The following is a 21,302-nucleotide window of genomic DNA, read 5'->3' on the forward strand; positions in this document are numbered from 1 at the left end:
ATCAAAACTTTGTTTTAATAAAGGAAACCCAAAGTTAAGATGTTTAGTTTGGTACCTCTTCTGAGAATCCTTGCTGCCTTGTGGTCACAAAGTTACAATAAATGTAATACTTTGAATCACTGACCTGGTACAAATAAGATGATCTGGATTTCTAACTTAGAATAGATTGCAACCAAAGACAGCCAGATACCCAGCACATTCAGAAGGTGGTGAAGAATGGCAACCTGCACACTCAATACAGACTTTTTGATTTAGATGCTGTTCACAGTCAAATATTATTAGGTTCAATATCATTGATGGGAACTGTGTGTCCTCGTGTTCTGACTGGTTGTTTTTGGAAAACAAGATGAATGTGTTTCAATCACGCTATGCAGCTGGGGATTCTTAAAACAAACTTGTGGCTTGTCCATGCAAGGTTTTAGTGTTTGCCCCACCAGTTGCATTTTTTCTTCTTTGTAACTTGGACAGATAAAAGAATGGTACACAATATTCTGGGTATAGAGAAATATGTGACTCATTGTTGCAATGTGCCAGTGACTAGTGTTTGTAAGCGCAGTCAACCAGTCAACCCCCATAGGGGGTCAGCATAGGGGTGGGGAGAGAATGCTCTACCTCTACCCTGCAAAAACTCTCAAGGTGAGGTATACATCTGAGGTATAGTTCCTGTCTGTTCCTGACAGCTAATTTTGATTGGTGGAGTGAAGGAAAGTAAATATGTGTATCTGGTGGAGTAACCATTAAAGTGTTGCTTTGCATGGCTTGTAACACACACCTAGTCATTCCGGGGGGGGGGTTTACACTGACCACAATGGTATATGCCAAACATAAACTGATTATGCATGCCCAAATAGATGCAATATCCATGGCTCAGCCAACTGTTTAGGTTCCATGACCATGCCACAGATGTACAACAAGCCTATAAATGACCTCCTGATAATCAGCCAGCGGGTGACTTCAAGACTGAGATGATTCCTTAGCAGCTTAGAGACAGCTTTTAAAGACAGTTAACATATATATATATTGTATGTATGTATATATATTTATATATATATATATATATATATATATATATATATTAAAGAAGACAGGTCGGAGAGTTACAAAGCAAGAGTCAAACTTCAGGTTTTGACATTTGACTCAAGCAAAAACTCTATGACAATTTAAAGAAACCCTGTCCATATTCAGAAGTGAGTAACATCAACTATGCAGAAAGATTTCACTGATCAGTGGATACTTATCTCCACAGTGATTTCTTGTTATTCTTTGCTCTATTACAGAAAACATTAAATTCTGAGTGTTGGACACCTAGGGGAGCGGTTGACATCTTTATGCCTCTTTATTGCCTATTGCCTCTTGATGTCTTAATTGCATCTCGGTACTTGGTAACACAAAGTATTGCTATTGGCTGAAATTGAGCCCTTTCCAAAGACACTTTGCAAGGTATCACCAGATCAATATTAAAATTATGATCACATATGCTTACATAGTAATTATTTTGCTCAATGTTTAAATTAGATTTAAAAGACACCTGTCTACAGAAGCAATCAATCAGATTCCAAACCGAATTCCAAAGCCGCCATGGCCAAAACCAAAGAGCTGTCTAAGGATGTCAGGGACAAGATTGTAGACCTACACAAGGCTGGACTGGGCTACAAGACTATCGTCAAGCAGCTTGGTGAGAAGGTGATAATAGTTGGTGCGATAATTCGCAAATGGAAGAAACACAAAATAACTGTCAATCTCCCTCGGTCTGGGGCTCCATGCATGTAGAGTTGCAATGATCATGAGAACGGTGACAAAGCAGCCCAGAACTACACAGGGGGAACTTGTCAATGATCTCAGAGCAGCTGGGACCAAGAAAACAATTGGTAACACATTGTGTCGTGAAGGCCTGAAATCTTGCAGAGCCCGCAAGGTCCCCCTGCTCAAGACAGCACATCTGCTTTATCATTGTTTACCCGTTCTGGAACCCTCGTTAGCAGTTTTGGATCTTCTACAGAATGTGCAAACCGCTCCCATTTTTACACTGTGATAAGTCCTGGTAGATCCTGTATATTTTGTGAGCTGTACAGATGCTAGTGGCCTGGTCAGATTTGACGGTGCTTTAAGAGTACAGAAAAGATTGATAGTTTTTCTACTGTTCTGGCAACTGTTCTCCTCCTCTCTGGGGGCTGGTTCTTGTGGTCAATGGCACCCAGCCCGTCACCATGGAGATATCTGCTAACACACTATCTAACTGGTGAAGTTAACAGTAACAACAAACACTAACAGTGTCTCCAGCCAATTAACCTGTCACTAAACACCTTTATTTAACAAACACAGACAAAGCACAACAATTAGGCGTCAGGTAGCAACGTGCAGTAAGACTGTGCTTCAGATGAGAATAATTTACCTCCTATGTCATATGTACTGCTTTCTAAAGCTACATTATTATTTTCCATGACAAATTATTATATTAGAAACAAATGAAAATCTAACATCTGTAAAACGGGCCTACATCAATTAACATTCTGCCAAGGTAAAAAAAGGGGAAAATATCAGCAACAAGCAATAGCAACTATAGTATAGTATTGTATTGTAACTATAGCAACAAGTCCAATTTTTACTGCTAAAATACTGGCCAGATGGCAGCCTTATATGTGGTGCATTTCTAAATGAGTGACTGCTATTAATGTAGGAGAATGCATTGTGCATAAGGGTGCCTCCTGCCCATCCTTCTCACTTGTTCACTTTGTTAACTTTAATGTTGCTGGAAATGATCATAGAATGTGGTTTTCTAGTTACAAAATTTGATGTCTGTACATATCTTAAAGCCTACCCATCAATGCATTTTTAGCATTGTATAAAGGGATGGCTTTTACCCTTCTATATATTGGAAACATGTTTTTACTTTTTTAGGGAGGACCCTTCTTTTTCCATCTGAAGGGGAAAACCGTGGCTTTCTGGGATACATACATACATCACACATCAAAAGAATCTGCAAGCTGCTCCTTCTGTGCAAGCCGGATATTGTGCATGCGCCAGAAGCAGGTTTCCTGGAATGTAAAAAAATGTGGATCTCATGCATGCACAGTGGGGTCAGCCTTTTTTTTTTTTAACATCTTTAGGAGGATGCATCACCCAATCCTTCGTGTACGCAGTGCAAGTGTGGGTGATGTAGGTAGAAGTCAGAAGAAGATGGTGGTGCCCACTGTCCCGTCAGGGCAACAAAGGTGACAGTCTCAGTTTGCAATGGGATTGATGGATTTACATATAAAGTGTAATTTTTTTGTGCTAAAAGTTCCACCTTAAAGAGCTCATGAACACAGGTGTTCTTTATAAATGCACCCAGCTCTATTTAAATTTACCACTGCTCAAATGCCTAGAACTAAATGTGAAATGCAGCATTTCACATAATAAGACTATGTTTGATCTATTTCCCCTGCCACTCAAACACATTCAGACATGCTGTGTCCAAAAAATAAATAAATAAAAAACGCAATGCAAAGCAGAAAAAATGTTGCCTCAGAACCCTCATCTTTACCATTTTATTGAAGTAAAAAAAAATCTTGTCTGGTATAGTGGATTTTAGATATGGAGGGCAAAAGACAATATACAAGATCCCCTTCAGATATTTTTAATAATTTTGGCACAAGTCACCTCAGTCGACTCTAAATATAACAGAAGCTTGATTATTGCAGATATCTGTGTTGCTTCTGTAATATATTTGTCCTATTCATTTTGCAGTCTACGTTAGAGACATTTGTGATCTAGTTGCTATGGGCAGCACAGGCACTTACTCTATCAACACATGTTCCTGCAACATATACTTAGCCATCTCCAAATAGAGTTAGGTCGCTCCATGAGAGAATATATTGCTAATAACATTCCTTTTGGTTTAAAGGCCAACATTCTGACTGAAATAACTAGGTTTTGGGCGTAACCTTAAAACAACTGCTGCTGCATAATTTGCAAGTTTTTTTGACTGTACATTGCACTCATTTTGTAGACTTTATAGGTATTTAAAGTAACCTAGAATTGACATCTACAGTGATATTCTTTTTGTGGATCTATTAAACATTTCAGGGTGAAAGAATTCCAGCGATGTGCAGTGGAAGGGATTTGCAAAAACCAGAGCAGAGTGTCAGCATTTACTTGGTTCATTTGAAAATTGTAACTTGGCTGGTGCTATGGGAAGTTAGATCAATTTCAAGGTAGGATTTGTGAATGTTAGTACCGCACCCCATTCACATCTATTTTTTTTCTGCAAAACTAAAGGATTTCCTTTAGCTGCTTTTTTATACTTCATATAATTCAATATAATGAATACATACAAAACTATTTAGTAAAAAAAATAAATGTATAAAAACAACCACATTTAACAATCACTTAGTATGTCTCCAATAAGACTTTACACACAGAGAAATTCTGTTTTTTCTTTTGTATCACAACATATCTCATTTCTCCATTCTTGAAGCATCTGCAAAGTGTGCTTCATCAGAAGAACATTTGAATGAGATTTCATACTGGTTATGATTCTCAAAAAATATCTTCACATCAATAAAATGTGTGCTTCACAACTTCCATTTTGTGGTCTGCATAGCAGGCCGAAGCGGGTGGTACTAAACCACTTACTACTGTCCCCATGGGTGGCCATGGATAAAACACTACATGTAGTGTCTCAACCAGGACAGTGGTTAATGGATGTGAGGAAGCAAAACCACACCAGAACCAGCAACATTCCACTAAACTAAGCTTTGATAACATTATAAATGAAAACTATACCATACCAACATGTTTTCTGCCATTGACATTAATGTTCACCTTCTAGTATAAGGTTACTCCTCTTCCTTTGTACTGTGGTTGCAGAACATATTGTGGTATCAGCGTCACAGAGAGGCTGCCAAAAGCTCAAACTGGTACAGATTGCTAGTCAGAAAAAGAGAGTGCAGAGGATATCTAGGGTCTTACCTGCCATTTCCTTAAGATTTGGGCTGAATGAAACTTCTGCCTAGAAAGAGAAAAAAGAGATTTTAAGATATTTTTACAGGTTACCAGTTAGCAGGGATGGTTTTGTACAACATAGGGGCCCTGACAAAATATGAAATGGGAGGCCCAAATACAAGCATTTCAGAGCCATGCACCAATGTTATTAGGTCACCGCGGGTCCTAAAGAAGGTCCATGGGACAATGCTGATGTTTAATAGTCGGCGGCTCAGGTACCCATGCTATTATATTAGGATGGGGTGAGAGTCTTGAGAGCAGTGTAAGCTCCAAGCCTAATGGCTGCAATCACTTGTGAAAGGTAGGGTAGCTACTTACTGTCATTCTGAAACCATTCTGTCTACCACAGAATTTACTAGGTGCAGTTTGCAGTTTGACAGACACTAGAATCTGCATACATAACTGGAATCAGAGTGTATAGGGAAATACATTTAATTTCCTCCCCAGCGCTTGAGGCAAGATATGACATCTCACTGGAGATAATATTTTCATCAGTTACCTTGTTTCCCTGATGTCTGTTGTGGTTAACCCTTGCAGGCCAAAATGCCAAAATGTGGATGTGTAACTAGATTTTTTAATATAAAAGTTATATTGCAGGCTTTGTGATCAGGTACATGCATATTTCATACGTCATCACTCCAACATATCTACAATTTCAACCTTTGGTAAATATAATAGCATTCTATATCTCATATTTATATCCTAATTCTCTGGTTTTCTAAATTTTTTTTATATTCTAATGAATAGAAGAACACTCAAAACTCCCAAGTGGGCAAACACAGTCCTGAGTTGTGGTGGGGATACAATTAGGTAAACTGATACTTTAAAGCTGACCTTATGTAGGCAAAAACAAGGTAACTTTTCACTATGAAACACTTTGTATGTATCATTTTGAACTAAATAACATTTAATTAAAATTAAATTTAATTTATTTCGAACATAGGACTAACACCAGTCCAAAAAAGATAAGATAAGTGTTGCAATTAAGGAAAGCCTGTCATAATGTTTAATTTTGCTGTGCAGTAGGTACATTATAGCATGAACTGTAGCCTTCCCCTACTATATATCAAGTTAGCTTATAACTTGATACTGGGGATGAGCAAGAGGACCTTCGACAGTCTAGTGAAAATTTCCTCGAACTTCCGATGGGTCCGCGCAATTTTGGCGAATCAATTTCATGAATTTTATTAAAGCCAATGGGCCGAATTTAAACATTATTAGCAATGCCACTATAGATGTTAGAACCACCAAATTTGCTAGGTATGTGTAGGAGAACAGTGGCAACAAAGGACAAATACAAAAGTTCCAAAAAAGCTTGTGGTTTTCCAGAAAATGGCAGGTAAAGTGACAGCAGGCAAATAGGATTTTTGCGTGATGGACAGCATCCAGAAGGCAGCATAAACATTAGGACATTGAGAAAGGGTGAACTCAACCCACTAGCAACAGTCTCTGCTGTCAAAACAGCAGAAGAATGCATTGCTATTTAATGTACGCACCACTATTTATATAGCTGCATAATAAAAAATCCTGTTTATTAATATTAATATTAATTGATAGCTGGCATCATGACCTGGATGACATGTGTTAGGAATACCACCTATAAAGTTGCGGACAAGTAGCGGGGTGACATTGGGCAAAAGGATGGAGGACCAGAGATGGAACGTGGGTCAGCGAAAGCAGTAGCAGTGTGTGGCCTCTGGTCAGCTATCGCCAGGGAGACCGCATTGGTAAGTGTCATGAAGAGCTGGGTATATTGCATCGTCAATGCCACCCACCCACAAGTGTGTAACACAATTTTAGTGAATGGATTACTGCAGCAGCAACTGCAGGGGGAGGAGGCGGTGGGCCCTGAGAAGGAGCGGTGACCGCATTGGTAACTGGCATCGTTACATATTTACATAGTAGGTTAGGTTGAAAAAAGACATACGTCCATCAAGTTCAACCATTAGAGAAATAAAGAGCATCTAGCTAGGGAAATAAAGGCATCTAGAGCTTTGTGTAGTGCATCATCAACGCCACCTGGAAGTGTACAACTTTAGTGAATGGAGCAATGACAGGCGGCAGCAGTAGCACCAGGAGGAGGCGGTGGCCCTGAGATGGAGCATGGACCACATTGGTAACTGGCATCTAGAACTGGGTGTAGTGCATCATCAATGCCACCCAGTAGTGTAAAATTTTAGTGAATGGAGTACTGACAGACAGGCGGCAGCAGAAGCAGGAGGAGGCTTTGGACCCTCAGATGGAGCATGAACCGCATTGGTAACTAGCATCCAGAGCTGGGTGTAGTGCATCAATGCCACCCAGAAGTGAATGGATAACTGACAGGAGGTAGCAGCAACAGCAGGAGGAAGAAGAAGCGGTGGGCCCTGAGAAGGTGCGGGGACCGCATTGGTAACTGGCATCTACAGTTGGGTGTAGTGCATCGTCAATGCCACCTAGAAGTGTACAATTTTAGTAAATGGAGTACTGACAGGGGGCCGCAACAACAGGAGAGTTAGGCGGTGGGCCCTGAGATGGAGCAGGGACTGTATTGGTAACTTGCATCTAGAGCTGGGTGTGGTGCATTGACAATGCCACCCACCCTAAAGTGTGAAATACAATTTTAGTGAATGGAGTACTGACTGGCGGCAGCAGCATTAACAGGAGGAGGAGGCCCTGGGGCCCTGAGACGGAGCGTGGACTGCATTGGTAACTGGCATCTAGAGCTGGGTGTAGTGCATCATCAATGCCACCCAGAAGTGTACAATTTTAGTGAATGGAGCACAGACAGGCAGCAGCAGCAGCAGGAGGAGGTGGTGGGCCCGAGGATGGAGCGTGAACCGCATTGGTAACTGGCATCTAGAGCTGGGTGTAGTGCATCGTCAATGCCACACAGAAGTGTACAATTTTAGTAAATAGAGTACTGACAGGCGGCAGCAACAACAGGAGGATTAGGCGGTGGGCCCTGAGATGGAGCGGGGACTGTATTGGTAATTTGCATCTAGAGCTGGGTGTAGTGCATTGACAATGCCACCCACCCTAAAGTGTGTAATACAATTTTAGTGAATGGAGTACTGACTGGCGGCAGCAGCAACAACAGGAGGAGGCGCTGGGGCCCTGAGATGGAGCGGGAACCGCATTGATAAACTGGCATCTAGGACTGGGTGTACTGCATCGACAATGCCACCCAGAAGTGTTCAATTTTAGTGAATGGAGTACTGACAGGCGGCAGCAGGAGCAACAGGAGGAAGCGGTGGGCCCTGGGACAGAGCATGGACCACATTGGTAACTGGCATCTAGAGCTGGATGTAGTGCATTGACAATGCCACCCACCCAAAAGTGTGTAATACAATTTTAGTGAATGGAGTACTGACAAGCGGCAGCAGCAACAGCAGGAGGAGGAGGTGGGCCCTGAGACGGAGTGTGGACCGCATTGGTAACTGGCATCTAGAGCTGGGTGTAGTGCATCATCAATGCCACCTGGAAGTGTACAATTTTAGTGAATGGAGCACTGACAGGCGGCAGCAGCAGCAGGAGGAGGCGGTGGGCCCTGAGATGGAGCATGGACCGCATTCGTAACTGGCATCTGGAGCTGGTTGTAGTGCATCATCAATGCCACCCAGAAGTGTACAATTTTAGTAAATGGAGTACTGACAGGCAGCAGCAACAACAGGAGGAGGAGGCAGTGGGCTCTGAGAAGGAGCAGGGACCGTATAGGTAACTGGCATCTAGAGCTGGGTGTAGTGCATCATCAATGCCACCCATAAGTGTACAATTTTAGTGAAGAGAATACTGACAGGTGGCAGCAGCAGCAGGAGGAGGAGGTGGTGGGCCCTGAGATGGAGCATGGACCGCATTAGTAACTGGCATCTAGACCTGGGTGTAGTGCATCATCAATGCCACCCATAAATGTACAATTTTAGTGAATAGAGTACTGACAGGTGGCACCAGCAGCAGGAGGAGGAGGTGGTGGGCCCTGAGACGGGGAGTTGACTGCATTGGTACCTGGCATGTAGAGCTGGGTGTACTGCATCATCAATGTCACCCAGAAGTGTACAATTTTAGTGTATGGAGCACTGAGAGGCGGTAGCAGAAGCAGGAGGAGGCGTTGGGCCCTAAGATGGAGCGGGGACCGTATTGGTAATTGGCATCTAGAGCTGGGTGTAGTGCATTGACAATGCCACCCACCCTAAAGTGTGTAATACAATTTTAGTGAATAGAGTACTGACTGGCGGCAGCAGCAACAGCAGCAGGAGGCGGTGGGCCCTGAGACGGAGTGTGGACCGCATTGGTAACTGGCATCTAGAGCTGGGTGTAGTGCATCGTCAATGCCACCTGGAAGTGTACAATTTTAGTGAATGGAGCACTGAGAGGCGGCAGCAGCAGCAGGAGGAGGCGGTGGGCCCGGAGATGGAGCGTGGACCGCATTGGAAACTAGCATCCGGGGCTGGGTGTAGTGCATCACCAATTCCACCCAGAAGTGTACAGTTTTAGTGAATGGAGGACTGACAGGCGGCAGCAGGAGGAGGCGGTGGGCCCTGAGAAGAAGCATGGACCGCATTGGTAAATGGCATCTACAGCTGGGTGTACTGCATCATCAATGCCACCCAGAAGTGTACAATTTTAGTAAATGGAGTACTGACAGGCGGCAGGAACAAGAGGAGGATGAGGCAGTGGGCCCTGAGATGGAGCGGGGACTATATTGGTAACTTGCATCTAGAGCGGGTTTAGTGCATTGACAATGCCACCCACCCTAAAATGTGTAATACATTTTTAGTGAATGGACTACTGACAGGTGGCAGCAGCAACAGCAGGAGGAGGAGGCGGCGGGCCCTGAGACAGTGCATGGACCGCATTGGTATCTGGCATCTAGAGCTGGGTGTAGTGCATCATCAATGCCACCCAGAAGAGTACAATTTTAGTGAATGGAGCATTGATAGATGGCAGCAGCAGGAGGAGGCGGTGGGCCCCGAGATGGAGCGTGGACCGCATTGGTAACTGGCATCTAGAGCTGGATGTAGTGCATCACCAATTCCACCCAGAAGTGTACAATTTTAGTGAATGGAATACTGACAGGCGGCAGCAGCAGCACAAGGAGCAGGAGATGATGGGCCCTTAGACACAGCGGGGAACACATTGGTAGCTGGCATCTAGAGCTGGGTGTAGTGCATTGACAACGCCACCCACCCATAAGTGTGTAATACAATTTTAGTGAATGGAGTACTGACAGGCAGCAGCAGCAACAGCAGTAGGAGGAGGTGGTGGGCTCTGAGACGGAGCAGGGACCGCATTGGTAACTGGCATCTAGAGCTGGGTGTAGTGCATCGTCAATGCCACCCAGAAATGTACAATTTTAGTGGATGGAGTACTGACAGGTAGCAGCAGCAGGAGGAGGAGGCGGTGGGCCCTGGGACAGAGCGTGAACCGCATTGGTAACTGGCATCTAGAGATGGGTGTAGTACATTGACAATGGCACCCACCCTGAAGTGTGTAATACAATTTTAGTCAATGGACTACTAACAGGCGGCAGCAACAGCAGGAAGAGGCGGTGGGCCCTGAGACAGAGCCGGGAACTCATTGGTAACTGGCATCTAGAGATGGGTGTAGTACATTGACAATGCCACCCTCCCTGAAATGTGTAATACAATTTTAGTGAATGGAGCAATGGCAGGCGGCAGCAGCAACATCAGAAGGAGGAGGTGGTGGGCCCTTTAACAGAGACGTAGCAGGGAGAGCAATGGCAGGCGGCAGCAGCAACATCAGAAGGAGGAGGTGGTGGGCCCTTTAACAGAGACGTAGCAGGGACCGCATTGGTAACTGGTATCTAGAGCTGGGTGTAGTGCATTGTCAATGCCACCCAGAAGTGTACAATTTTAGTGAATAGAGTACTGACAGGCGGAAGCAGCAGCTGCAGCACGAGGAGGAGGAGATGGTGGGCCCTGAGATAGAGCATGGACCACATTGGTAACTGGCATCTAGAGCTGGGTGTAGTGCATTGACAATGCCACCCACTCAGAAGTGTGTACCACAATTTAAGTGAATGGAGTACTGACAGGCATCAGCAGCAACAGCAGGAGGAGGAGGCAGTGTGCCCTGAGAAGGAGCAGGGACCGCATTGGTACCTGGCATCTAGAGCTGGGTGTAGTCCATCGTCAATGCTACCCAGAAGTGTGTAATACAAATATCTGAAATTTGTGAAGGGCCAAACCAAGATGTTTTGTGCACCAGCACTGTTGCTGTGGTGTGGTGCCGGAAGCGGTAGGAAGATAGACGATATTGCTAGATTGCATCATGAAGTGGAGGACATGAATGCGAACCCTCAATCTTACAATACTTAGCTGAAAAATTAGACAAAGGCAGGCTCAGCTGACAGGGTGTTGGTGATAGGCAGCTACAGACTCAGCACAGGAGCAATGTTGGTTCACAGAGACATCTTAGTTGGCCAGTGAGTACTTGTGTCAGTCAACCAGTGACATCTGCAGTGGGTATATGATGGTTGTTAGTAACCAACCTTTCGTTTATTTTCAAAAAGGTGAGGCGATTGACATTTGCTGGCGACAGTCATGATCGGTTGCCCGTGACCACTCCGCCAGGAGCACTGAAGGTTCATTCAGACAGAACACTGGATGCCGAGCACAAAAGAAGCTTCATGGCATATTGTGCCAACTGCGGGCAGATTTCAAGCCTGTTGACCCAAAAATTATTGGCGTCACTAATAGTGTTGGTCGAATAGCTCACTATTCGATTCGGCAGCTATTCGCTCAAATAGAGCAAAAAAATTCGGGTGGTCGAATGTCAAAGTCAAACACCATAAAAGTCAATGGGAGGAAAAATGTGTTTTTTTTAAGCACTGTGTAGAGCTTCTACAGTCTCCAAACAAATGTAAAAAGATACATTATAAAAGGATACATAAAAAGATACATTATAAAAGGATACATAAAAAGATACATTATAAAAGGATACATAAAAAGATACATTGTAAAAAGATACATTGTAAAAGGATACATAAAAAGATACATTATAAAAAGATACATAACACTATTGAAAGGGAAATCCTGATGATGCCTGAGCTGTCATCAGGGTTTCCTATTTCCCATACGTATCTCCATTCAACCTCTATTGCCCTGGTATTGCTTGGGGTTACAGCTAATTGAAGGCACGTGCTTTCACTTAGCTGTGACTGCAAAGTTCCCACGGTCCGGGAATCCCACAATGACATTATGATTCATAATGTCATTGTTGGATAACCTGTAAAAAATAAAAAAGAACAAGTTAAAATAAAAACACATACAAATAAATTAATTTAGGATTAATTTTTTTTTTTAAACTTTTTTTTCCCGAATTTTTGCTGTCGAATCCCGTGTTTTTCGGGTCGGGAAAATCCAAATTCAAAAAGCCATATTCAGGTCGAATATAGGGACAACCTGAACATCAACACTAGTCACTACTGTCAGGACAGGCATCGTAACCATGCACCATGCGCTTCTTCCATTCTTGATGGTTTTGCCCCTGCACTTCACTTGTTTGAGGTGGCTGCATCAGGTTTTCGCCAGGCATCCAGAAAATCCCCCCTGCCTTGGCCTAGACTTTTGAATGTGTGCGGCCTGCTGCCACTACTGCTGCTGCCACTGCTACAGGGGGATGTGGTGGAGGCAGTGTCCGCCTGAGCTTCCTGTGTGAAATGTGGTGCATGGAACTCCTCACACAGCCGGTTGCATAGTATTCTGCTCAGGCCGGTCACCTTTTCTTTCTCTTGCGCCGGGTTGGGTGGAAACTGTGACATTTTGTCATTGTAGCGCTGATCCAGAAGGGTGGATCAGTAATCATCCTGGTTTTTGATGCTGCAAATGTGGAGGATCCTCTGTAGACATTGCAACATGTGGACGCCCATATGAAAGGGGTTCCCTGGGCTCATCCTCCTCCTGTCCCTCAGTAGGCGCCAAAACAGCTTCCTCCTCATCACCCACCTTCTCCTCTTCAGTCTGCAGCACTTCCTGTTGTTCAATTGCCCACACAAAGCCTGGGGTGTGACAGCACAAAGGCAGGTTGGACGGGTCCTGTCCAGCAGCCACAACATGGTCTCCCTCATCATCATCATCATAATCATCCTCCTCCTCCTGAAAATCCTGATGTTGGCCAGTGTCTCTTCTTGCTCCTCCTGATGCTGGCTGTGCGCTATGGAGTGTAATGTCACCCTCATCCTCCTCCCCCATTTCTTCCCCTCCTCTCCCATCACCACTTTCCATCAGGCCACACAGGGTATTATCAAGCAGAAAGATGATGGGTATGACATTGTTGCAGCCTGACCTCTCCTGACTCACATTTGTGACATACTCAAAGGGGGCCAGTACCTTGCACAGCATCTCCATCTGCAGCCACTGGTGACTGGTAAAATAGCTCAGTTGTGTGGCTGTACCAAGGGCCCCATTGCCTTCATGCACCACGCTGACCAAGTAATGACAGATAGCTAGCTTCTGCTCACACAGACACTGGAGCATGTGCAGGGTGGAATTCCATCTAGTCACAGTGTCACAAATTAGTCTATGCGGTGGCAGTCTCTGTTGGCGCTGGATCTTGCTAAGCGCCACCGCGGCAGTAGGGGATCGGCGTTCATGGCTGCAGATGGATCGAGCCTGTCTCAGTAAGTCCTGCAGTCCTGGGTACATGAGGAGAAACTTCTGCACTACCAGGTTCAGTATGTGAGCAAAGCAGGGCACATGTGTTATGTGGCCCATGCGCAGCACGGCTACAAGGTTGGCCCTGGTATCGCACACTACGTTGCCTGTTGTGAGCCGGGAGGGTGTCAGCCAAGCCTCAACCTCTCTGTGCAAAGGGGACAAGAGTTCTCTGGCGGTCTGTATTTTTTATATATAGTAAGAGCAAGAGGTTATAGTAAGGTGAGATTTCCTCAATTAGTCAAATTGCCAATAGGCCACATCCCCATTTTTTGAAAACATAAACCCCCCTAGTGTTCTAATTCTGTCAGTTTTTTGATGCAAAAAGTGATCCTATTTTTTTTTTTTTTGGTTTATATTGAGGGCCTGTAATTCTTAGGATTGACTCCAAGGTATGACAATTATAATTATTTATTATATTATAATCATACATTTTAATATAATAAATAATTATAAATAATAATTATAAAAAATAATGAAATATTAGACCACAACAGAGTAATTTATCAAAAAAAATTATTTATCAAAAAATTACAAAAGGTCAGAGATAAGTGGGCAAAATGTAAATCAGGGCACTGGGCAATGATGTTTGGTGCACTAAAATATGTACTTTTATTTTTATTATATGATGTGTAGTGTTTTTACTGTAAAAACCATTTAAAAGCAGATTACATTGTAACTTGCTTTTAAATTTCCCGCCCGGCCACACCCCCTAAATACTCGGAAGATGTGATGAGAGCAGCGGCGTGGCCGGGACCCTAGGTGGTATTTAAAAGCAGATTACTCGGTAATCTGCTTTTAAATTTCCCACCTGGCCACGCCCCCTAATTCAGAAACGTCCCAGCATCAGAGTGGTGTCATTAGATCGCCGCTGGGGCAAGGGAGGCAGGTAAGGGGGGTTTCTAAACTTACATCGAGTGTGACTCGGGAGTACCGCTTTTTGCAAGTGGAATCCACCCCGAGTCACACTCGGGATTACCGCTAGGGGGGTTAAAGAAAAGAGAGTAGGTTTTGGTACTTTTAAGGCCAAATTAAGGTACAAATGACATATAGATTAAAATGCTTTATTTCAATATCATACATATAACAACCATATTTCAGCTTAAAAACATATCATAAAAACAATATCTCCTGTGCTAGACACCAAATCAATGGGTTCTAGATTGTCGACGCGTTTCGCAGAATAAAAGATTGGCTTCTTCAGGACTGTTTCAGGAGATAAGATTGCCTACATCAGTTCTAGCATCTCGTGACCGGTAAATGTTTTAACCGTTAAGCAAAGGGAGGCAATAACCAGCGCATATGTCTCCAAAGTGAAAACCTATTATTCCTCAATAATCCATGTGTACATAAGATCAGAGCTTCCCAAACAAAAGAATAACAACAGAGTCAAAAGAACCTGCTTTGACAATTTAAATGCTAAACAGCGTGGTGGAGTCTAGCAGACAGTCCATTATGAGACAAGATAAAGAGGAGATGTTGCAGGGCTTTCGGGCCGACAATCTAGAACCCATTGATTTGGTGTCTAGCAGAGGAGATTTTTTAATAATATGTTTTTAAGCTGAAATATGGTTGTGTGTTGATATTGAAATAAAGCATTTTAAGCTATATGTCATTTGTACCTAAATTTGGCCTCAAAATTCGCAAAACCTACTCTCCTTTCTTTAAAGTTTTCAACTAGCAAAATGTATCAAACACTGAAATATCTTTATTTTCTATTTAATAGGACAGAATTTTTTTTTTTACCAAACAGTCTTCTTTGGTAAATAGCAAGAGGTATCAAACACTGAAATATCTGTATTTTTTATTTAGTAGGACAGAATTTTTTCTGTAGCAAACTGGCTTTTTTGGTATCGTATTTTTCGGACCATAAGACGCACTGGACCATAAAACGCACCAGTTTTTAGAGAAGGGAAATGAAGAAAAAAAAGATTCTGAAACAAATAGTGTCCTAAAATATTTTATGTGCATTAAAAAGATACAGGAGACACAGTCACTCTGGCCGCGCTGAACAGGAGACAGGAGAAAAGGCGGAGGGGGGGCTATACAGGGGGGACGGGACAGCAGCTGGGGAGGATACATTTGGACCATAAGACGCAGGGACTTTTTCCCCCCACTTCTGAGGGGAAAAAAGTGCGTCTTATGGTCCGAAAAATACGGTAAATAGCAAGAGGTATCAGGCTGAAATATCTGTATTTTTTGAGAGTAGGACAGAAATTTTTCTATAGCTAACAGGCTTTTTTGGTAAATAGCAAGTGGTATCAGACTGTAATATCTGTATTTTTTTTTAGAGTAGGACAGATTTTTTTCTGTAGCAAACTGGCATTTTTGCTAAATAGCAAGAGGTATCAAAGACTGAAAAATCTGCATTTTTTTGAGAGTAGGAAAAAACTTTTTCTGTAGCAAACTGGCTTCTTTGGTAAAAAGGAACAAGTAGCATCAAAAACTTCTATATCTGTGTATATTTATATACAGAAGACTCCTAACCTGTCCCTGTCACAAGCCATGTCTCTCCCTGCTTCTCTCCTTCACACAGAACACAAGATGGCGTGACTAGGGAGAGGTCCTAAGAGTCTCTAAATCCTGACACGTTTCGCCAAGGTCGCTTCCTCAGGGGAGTTTGAGACATATAAACTTTTAAAAGGTGAATATTTGTATTTGCTGGTTGAATTGGTCAAGGGTAGAGGTATCTCTAGGCCAGTGGGTAAAATCAGGATGAAAAAGGGTACGGAATAACAATTTAGTCATTTATGTTTTGGTTGCTCGATCTTAAAGGTATATAAGTATTTCAATGGGTCTCATTCTCATATATCATGCTACATAAGGATTAGAAAGATCTTATTATCCTGCTAAAGGAAAAAAAAAGGAGTCAAATGAGCCCTAAAGATAACAATTTACTTCCATTAAAGAAATACTGTCCAGACACAGAGTCAGTGCCAGGGTGTTTCTCCATGTAAAAGCTGGATCTAGTTAATTATAAAGAATACAAATCCAGATAAAATAGGTAAACTAAACAAATAGGTTAACTACAAAGCAAGCAATCAGATTTACACTCAGAGCAGGCTGAACAAAGAAAAGTTATTCTAATGGTTTATCGTATTTTGTGCATTGCTCTGTGCGTTATTTCTTATATTAGTTTATTAATAATCTATTTAACCACCTAGCCGTTATGCCCGACCTTCGTACGAGCAAAAAAAAATGGCTAGGATGGTTAAGCCCGTATTTTTGTCACAGCCTTACCTCCATGGTCCCGCTGTGCACATCCAGCGTCGTTTTCCTATTCCAGCGTCGTTTTCCTATTCCAATACAGCTTGATCTCAATTAGTTTGCAGTGTTGCAAAGCAAACCAAAAAGTATAAAAACAGTGCAACAAATGTAACAATAAATTAATTATTTTGTGAATGAGTACAATATAACCTAAAAGAGTATTACTTACCCAAAAGAAGATGAAGCATTAAAGATTCTAATTGACCTGTAAATGACTGTAGATACGCACAGAACAGAGAGCAGGTGTGCGCTAATTAATTGCTATGATCTCACCAGTGACAGCTTAACAGATCCTGCTTAATTGCGCAGCTGAAATCTAATCGCCTTAATTGGCAGATTCACGACCCCTATTGCTCATTATTATCAAGGCAGGAATCCGGCTGGCAGTGAGGAGGCGAGTGTACGAGCGCACTCGACTCCAGACCGTGGGAAACCGGCTCGCTGGAAGCGCGTAAGTACGCGCGACCAGCAAGCGCGGATTTCATTGATGAATCAGGGCCATTATCCTTATTGAAGCATTTTAGTACAGAGACCATTAGACGCTTTATCTTATTGCTTTCAGATAGGTTTAAAAATGTTGAATAAAGATTAATGCACAGATTTGAAAAGATATTTGAAAATGACATGATACAGTGCATGAAACAGAACTATTGTTATTGTTAAGACTACTCTCTTTGTTTTCTGTCTCTATTTTATCCTAATAATTGTGCACTTTTCCCAATTCCGTGTTATGGAGTATTGATGCCTTTAAATTTGAACACAGTTTTAAAGCAGTTATTTTTTTGTATGTGATAAATTAAAACCAATAAAAAAATGCATATGACCTTCCTTTATAAATATATAAATGGTCCAAATAGCGAACTCTCTTCCCAACTATTCACTTTACCCCCCCTGGTGGTCTAAATATGTAAGTATTTTTTCATCAAAAGGGGTACCATGTTTTGCATGGAAATTTATTTTACGTTGTAGGCCTGTAATTCTTAGGCATAACTCACCAAAATATGTCCAATATTTAATAAATGTATTAAAAAACTTTAAAAAAAAAATTTAAAAATACTGAAACCTGTAATATAACTGTGCAGTAGCATATATATATATATATATATATATATTTATCCAATACACCATGCATCCAATACAAAATAATTTGAATTTCCAGCCGCATCACCGGGAACGTCTGTGGACTCGCTGGCTGTAGATCGGAAGAAGAGGACGCAGCCAGAGGACGTGCAGGACACCAGAGGATGCCAATGGGACCAGGTAACTGTTTTTTTTTATGTTTTTAGCCACCCCGAGTGTGGCTCGGGGTTGCCGCTTTCAGCATGTTTTTTTACTCGAAGCCACACTCGGGAATACCACCAAGGGGAGGGGGTTAAGGTTATTGTAAAGGACAAGAGGGCACTCTTTGCGTCTGGAGGAAAAGGAACTTAATATCAGGATAGGGAAGGGATTCTTCCCAGTAAAGTCTGTGAAAATGTGGAATAGACTGCCTCAAGAAGTAGCTTCAGCATGGACTATAGATTGCGTTAAGAAAAAGCTGGATGCTTTTCTGGAAGCACAGATTATTGCTGGGTATTATAAAGTTTTAAAGTAAAGATAACAGAGACTTTTGATCCACGGAACATCCAATTGCCTTACTGGATTAGGAAGGAATTTTTTTCCTCTGTTGGAGGAAATTGAACCAGGATTTAAAAGGGTTTTTTGCCTTCCTCTGGATCAACTATGTCTAGAAGTTATATCAGGTATAGGGTTATTTCCCTGTAAACTTGATGGTCCCATATCTTTTTTTACCCTGTGTAACTATATTACTATGTATATTGGCCTGGCCCTTTAAGACTCAGGAGATCTATGCTACAACATTTTGTGGTACACTAATTGCTTTTACTATAATCTGGCACAGATGACTGAACATTTGATCGGTTTTACTCTAAGCACATGCACAGAAAACTGTTAAACACATGAATTCTTTTTAAATAATAAATTACTCTCTGGAAAGCTTCCCGAGATATATCATGTGTTCCAGGTGGCTGTGGGCTGCTCTTTCTTCGCACCACGAACAGGCATCCACCATCAGGGCTTTCCTACAATGTAAAAAATTGCTAATCTCAAGCATGTACTATGTACTATGAGATCGGCATTTTTTTTTTTACATTTTCAGGAAAACATGTCACCCCATTTTGCATCTGTTCAGCGCAAGTTTGGGTAATGTGAGTACCCCCCCCAAAAAAAAAAAAAAAAAAAAGATGGCTGTGCTGGATGCTATGGTCAGCGCTTGATAGAAGAGGGAAACCAGGACTTGGATAGGAGATCAGCAGATCAACTCCATATGAAAAAATTGTCATGGCTGCACATTCATTCCTGACCTCTCTACTTTTCCAATGACTGTCTACTTCACAGTCTCATTCTGCTGGTTAGCATGGCCCTAAGGACTATCTTTATTCTTCTGAATTATGGAACTGACCCCCTGGTCTTATGGATTGATAGAACATGCAAGAGGGTGTGTTTTTAGAAGGAAGCTGAAAATGTCACCCTGAAAGGTGAAACAATCTGATATCAACAGGCCCCAGATAGTGTCACCTTACCAAGAGTGCTCTAGTTTAACCTCTTGCATTATGGTTTATGCCATGTACAGTCCCTATAGATAAGTTTTTACAGTAATTCTTGATAGCCATGTTCACCAGAGCTGTTAGATAAAGTTCCAGTAAGTCACTGAAGGTGGCTACAGACAAATACAAGAATGATCTGACAGCCTTCTGGCATGTGTTCTATAAACACAGACCCTTGACTCAGGGAAGCATCCATGTTTATGCTATAGTGGAAGCACAGAGGAAGCGAACAAAGGAGTAGAGAACAGGCTAAAGATATATAAATAGGCCATAGAGAGCCATATATATGCTAAATGTCTGTATACTAAAATTCTCAATGAATTCCATATTCTATTTGCTTTGTCCTCCTGTCCTCCCTTTACCCTCAAAGTCTATTTGACTTTGCTGCAGGTTGAACAGCATCCGTTGCACTGCTTCCATCCACAAGCTAATGCCCGAAAAAGCCCAGGGGTTAGCACTTGGTTCCACTTCTATACATCCAATGGCAACCACTTGGTGCTTAGGAGTGGTAAGAGACATGGTTTTTAACCACTAGTCTAAATATAACCTAAGGATAGCTGGACAGGACGTTTATATTAATTTTTGGAATATTCTATAATATATTGCAGTTTACCAATCTATAGGTGGTGAATATCTCGGGTGACAATTATCTAGTGTGTGTACAAAGCCTAAGACCCAAAGTAGATCAGTGATCTTGTCAGCAGAAGTGCCAAATGTAACACCCAACTGCTTCTTAGCAGTTGTCCTCTTATTTCATCTCTAGCTAATGTCTTGCTGGTTAGACTGATCAGGCTAGTGATAGATTGATGACACAGACGCAGGTGTCTGGTTTCTTTACTTTTCCATTGGGCATTTGCCAGCAACCAAAATGAGACTGTACAGAGACCATAAGTGAAAACATGCAGGTTTTGCCCTATTTTTCCTTCCTTTCAGTCTACAGTCGTGCAGTTTTAATGAGTTTCTATGTATTGTATTTTAGGGGTGTTATACACACATTTCATATGTCATTCCTTTGGAAAGCTTTTCACAGTTGCAGCAATCAAAATAATTTAACACTCTGTGTAACAATATAGTCAGAATAAAATGCAGCATGCCTTTGGTTACGTAAGGTGGAACCTTACAAGTGAATGAATAAATTCACTACGGAAAATAGTATTTGTTTTCAAAACACCTCCAACATTTATAATTAAAAACCAATGATTGCTTTCCAGTGTAGTGACTGTACCCAGGCTAATATGATAGTATTATTCTGCATCAAGCAGGTGGAAACATTTTCACTTTCCAAGTGATCAAACTGCATTATTTAAACTTTGTAGCAGCCACATGGTAAGAGATTGCAAAAGGGGCTGATCTGTGTCATACAGTCCACAACTGCAGATTATGTCATATCTGAGCCAGCATATTGGTCCAGGAAATAGATGCTGATTCTAGATGATGCCTGAGATGGGGCAATCTTTCCAAAATAAAAATACTTAAGCATTGTTAGGAGAGTTCTGTAAACCTTAAGAGATAAAAAAAATCTCTTTGTGTCATACTTACTCATTACTAAGCATTCAGATATCTGTATTAAGAAATGCTGGATCCCCTTAAGAGCTAAATGCCCACATAGAAAAATTCTAAACATATTTTATTTGTCTACTTGACTTTGCTCCAGGGTCAAAAACATATACATTTTTTTTTAAAACAAAGAGCAATCATAAATAAATCCTACAACACTGCAGGGCCAAGAAAAACAACTCTTTAATATAAATCACCGAAGTAAACAATACCTGAAAAAAGGAAACTCAAGACA

At 42.0% G+C, this 21,302-nt stretch overlaps 2 protein-coding genes across 3 annotated transcripts in view; one reads left to right on the forward strand and one right to left on the reverse strand.

Annotated features, from left to right (window-relative positions):
• The window catches only part of CERCAM (cerebral endothelial cell adhesion molecule), a 461,142-nt gene that overhangs the window by 379,232 nt on the left and 60,608 nt on the right, over window positions 1-21,302 (forward strand). The gene's annotated exons all lie outside the window — the stretch shown is intronic.
• Window positions 1-21,302, reverse strand: part of AK1 (adenylate kinase 1) — a 42,015-nt gene that overhangs the window by 16,943 nt on the left and 3,770 nt on the right. The window contains exon 2 of one of the 2 annotated variants that reach the window (XM_072429697.1): window positions 4,951-4,990. In XM_072429697.1, coding sequence (XP_072285798.1) covers window positions 4,951-4,957 — 7 coding nt within the window. In that variant the 5' untranslated portion in view covers window positions 4,958-4,990. Of the gene's footprint in view, window positions 1-1,958; window positions 2,085-4,950; window positions 4,991-21,302 lie in introns of those variants that run through there. The other variant, XM_072429696.1, reaches the window with a different exon arrangement.

This window comes from Pyxicephalus adspersus, chromosome Z (assembly GCF_032062135.1).
Source record: "Pyxicephalus adspersus chromosome Z, UCB_Pads_2.0, whole genome shotgun sequence".
Classification (NCBI taxonomy): domain Eukaryota; kingdom Metazoa; phylum Chordata; class Amphibia; order Anura; family Pyxicephalidae; genus Pyxicephalus; species Pyxicephalus adspersus.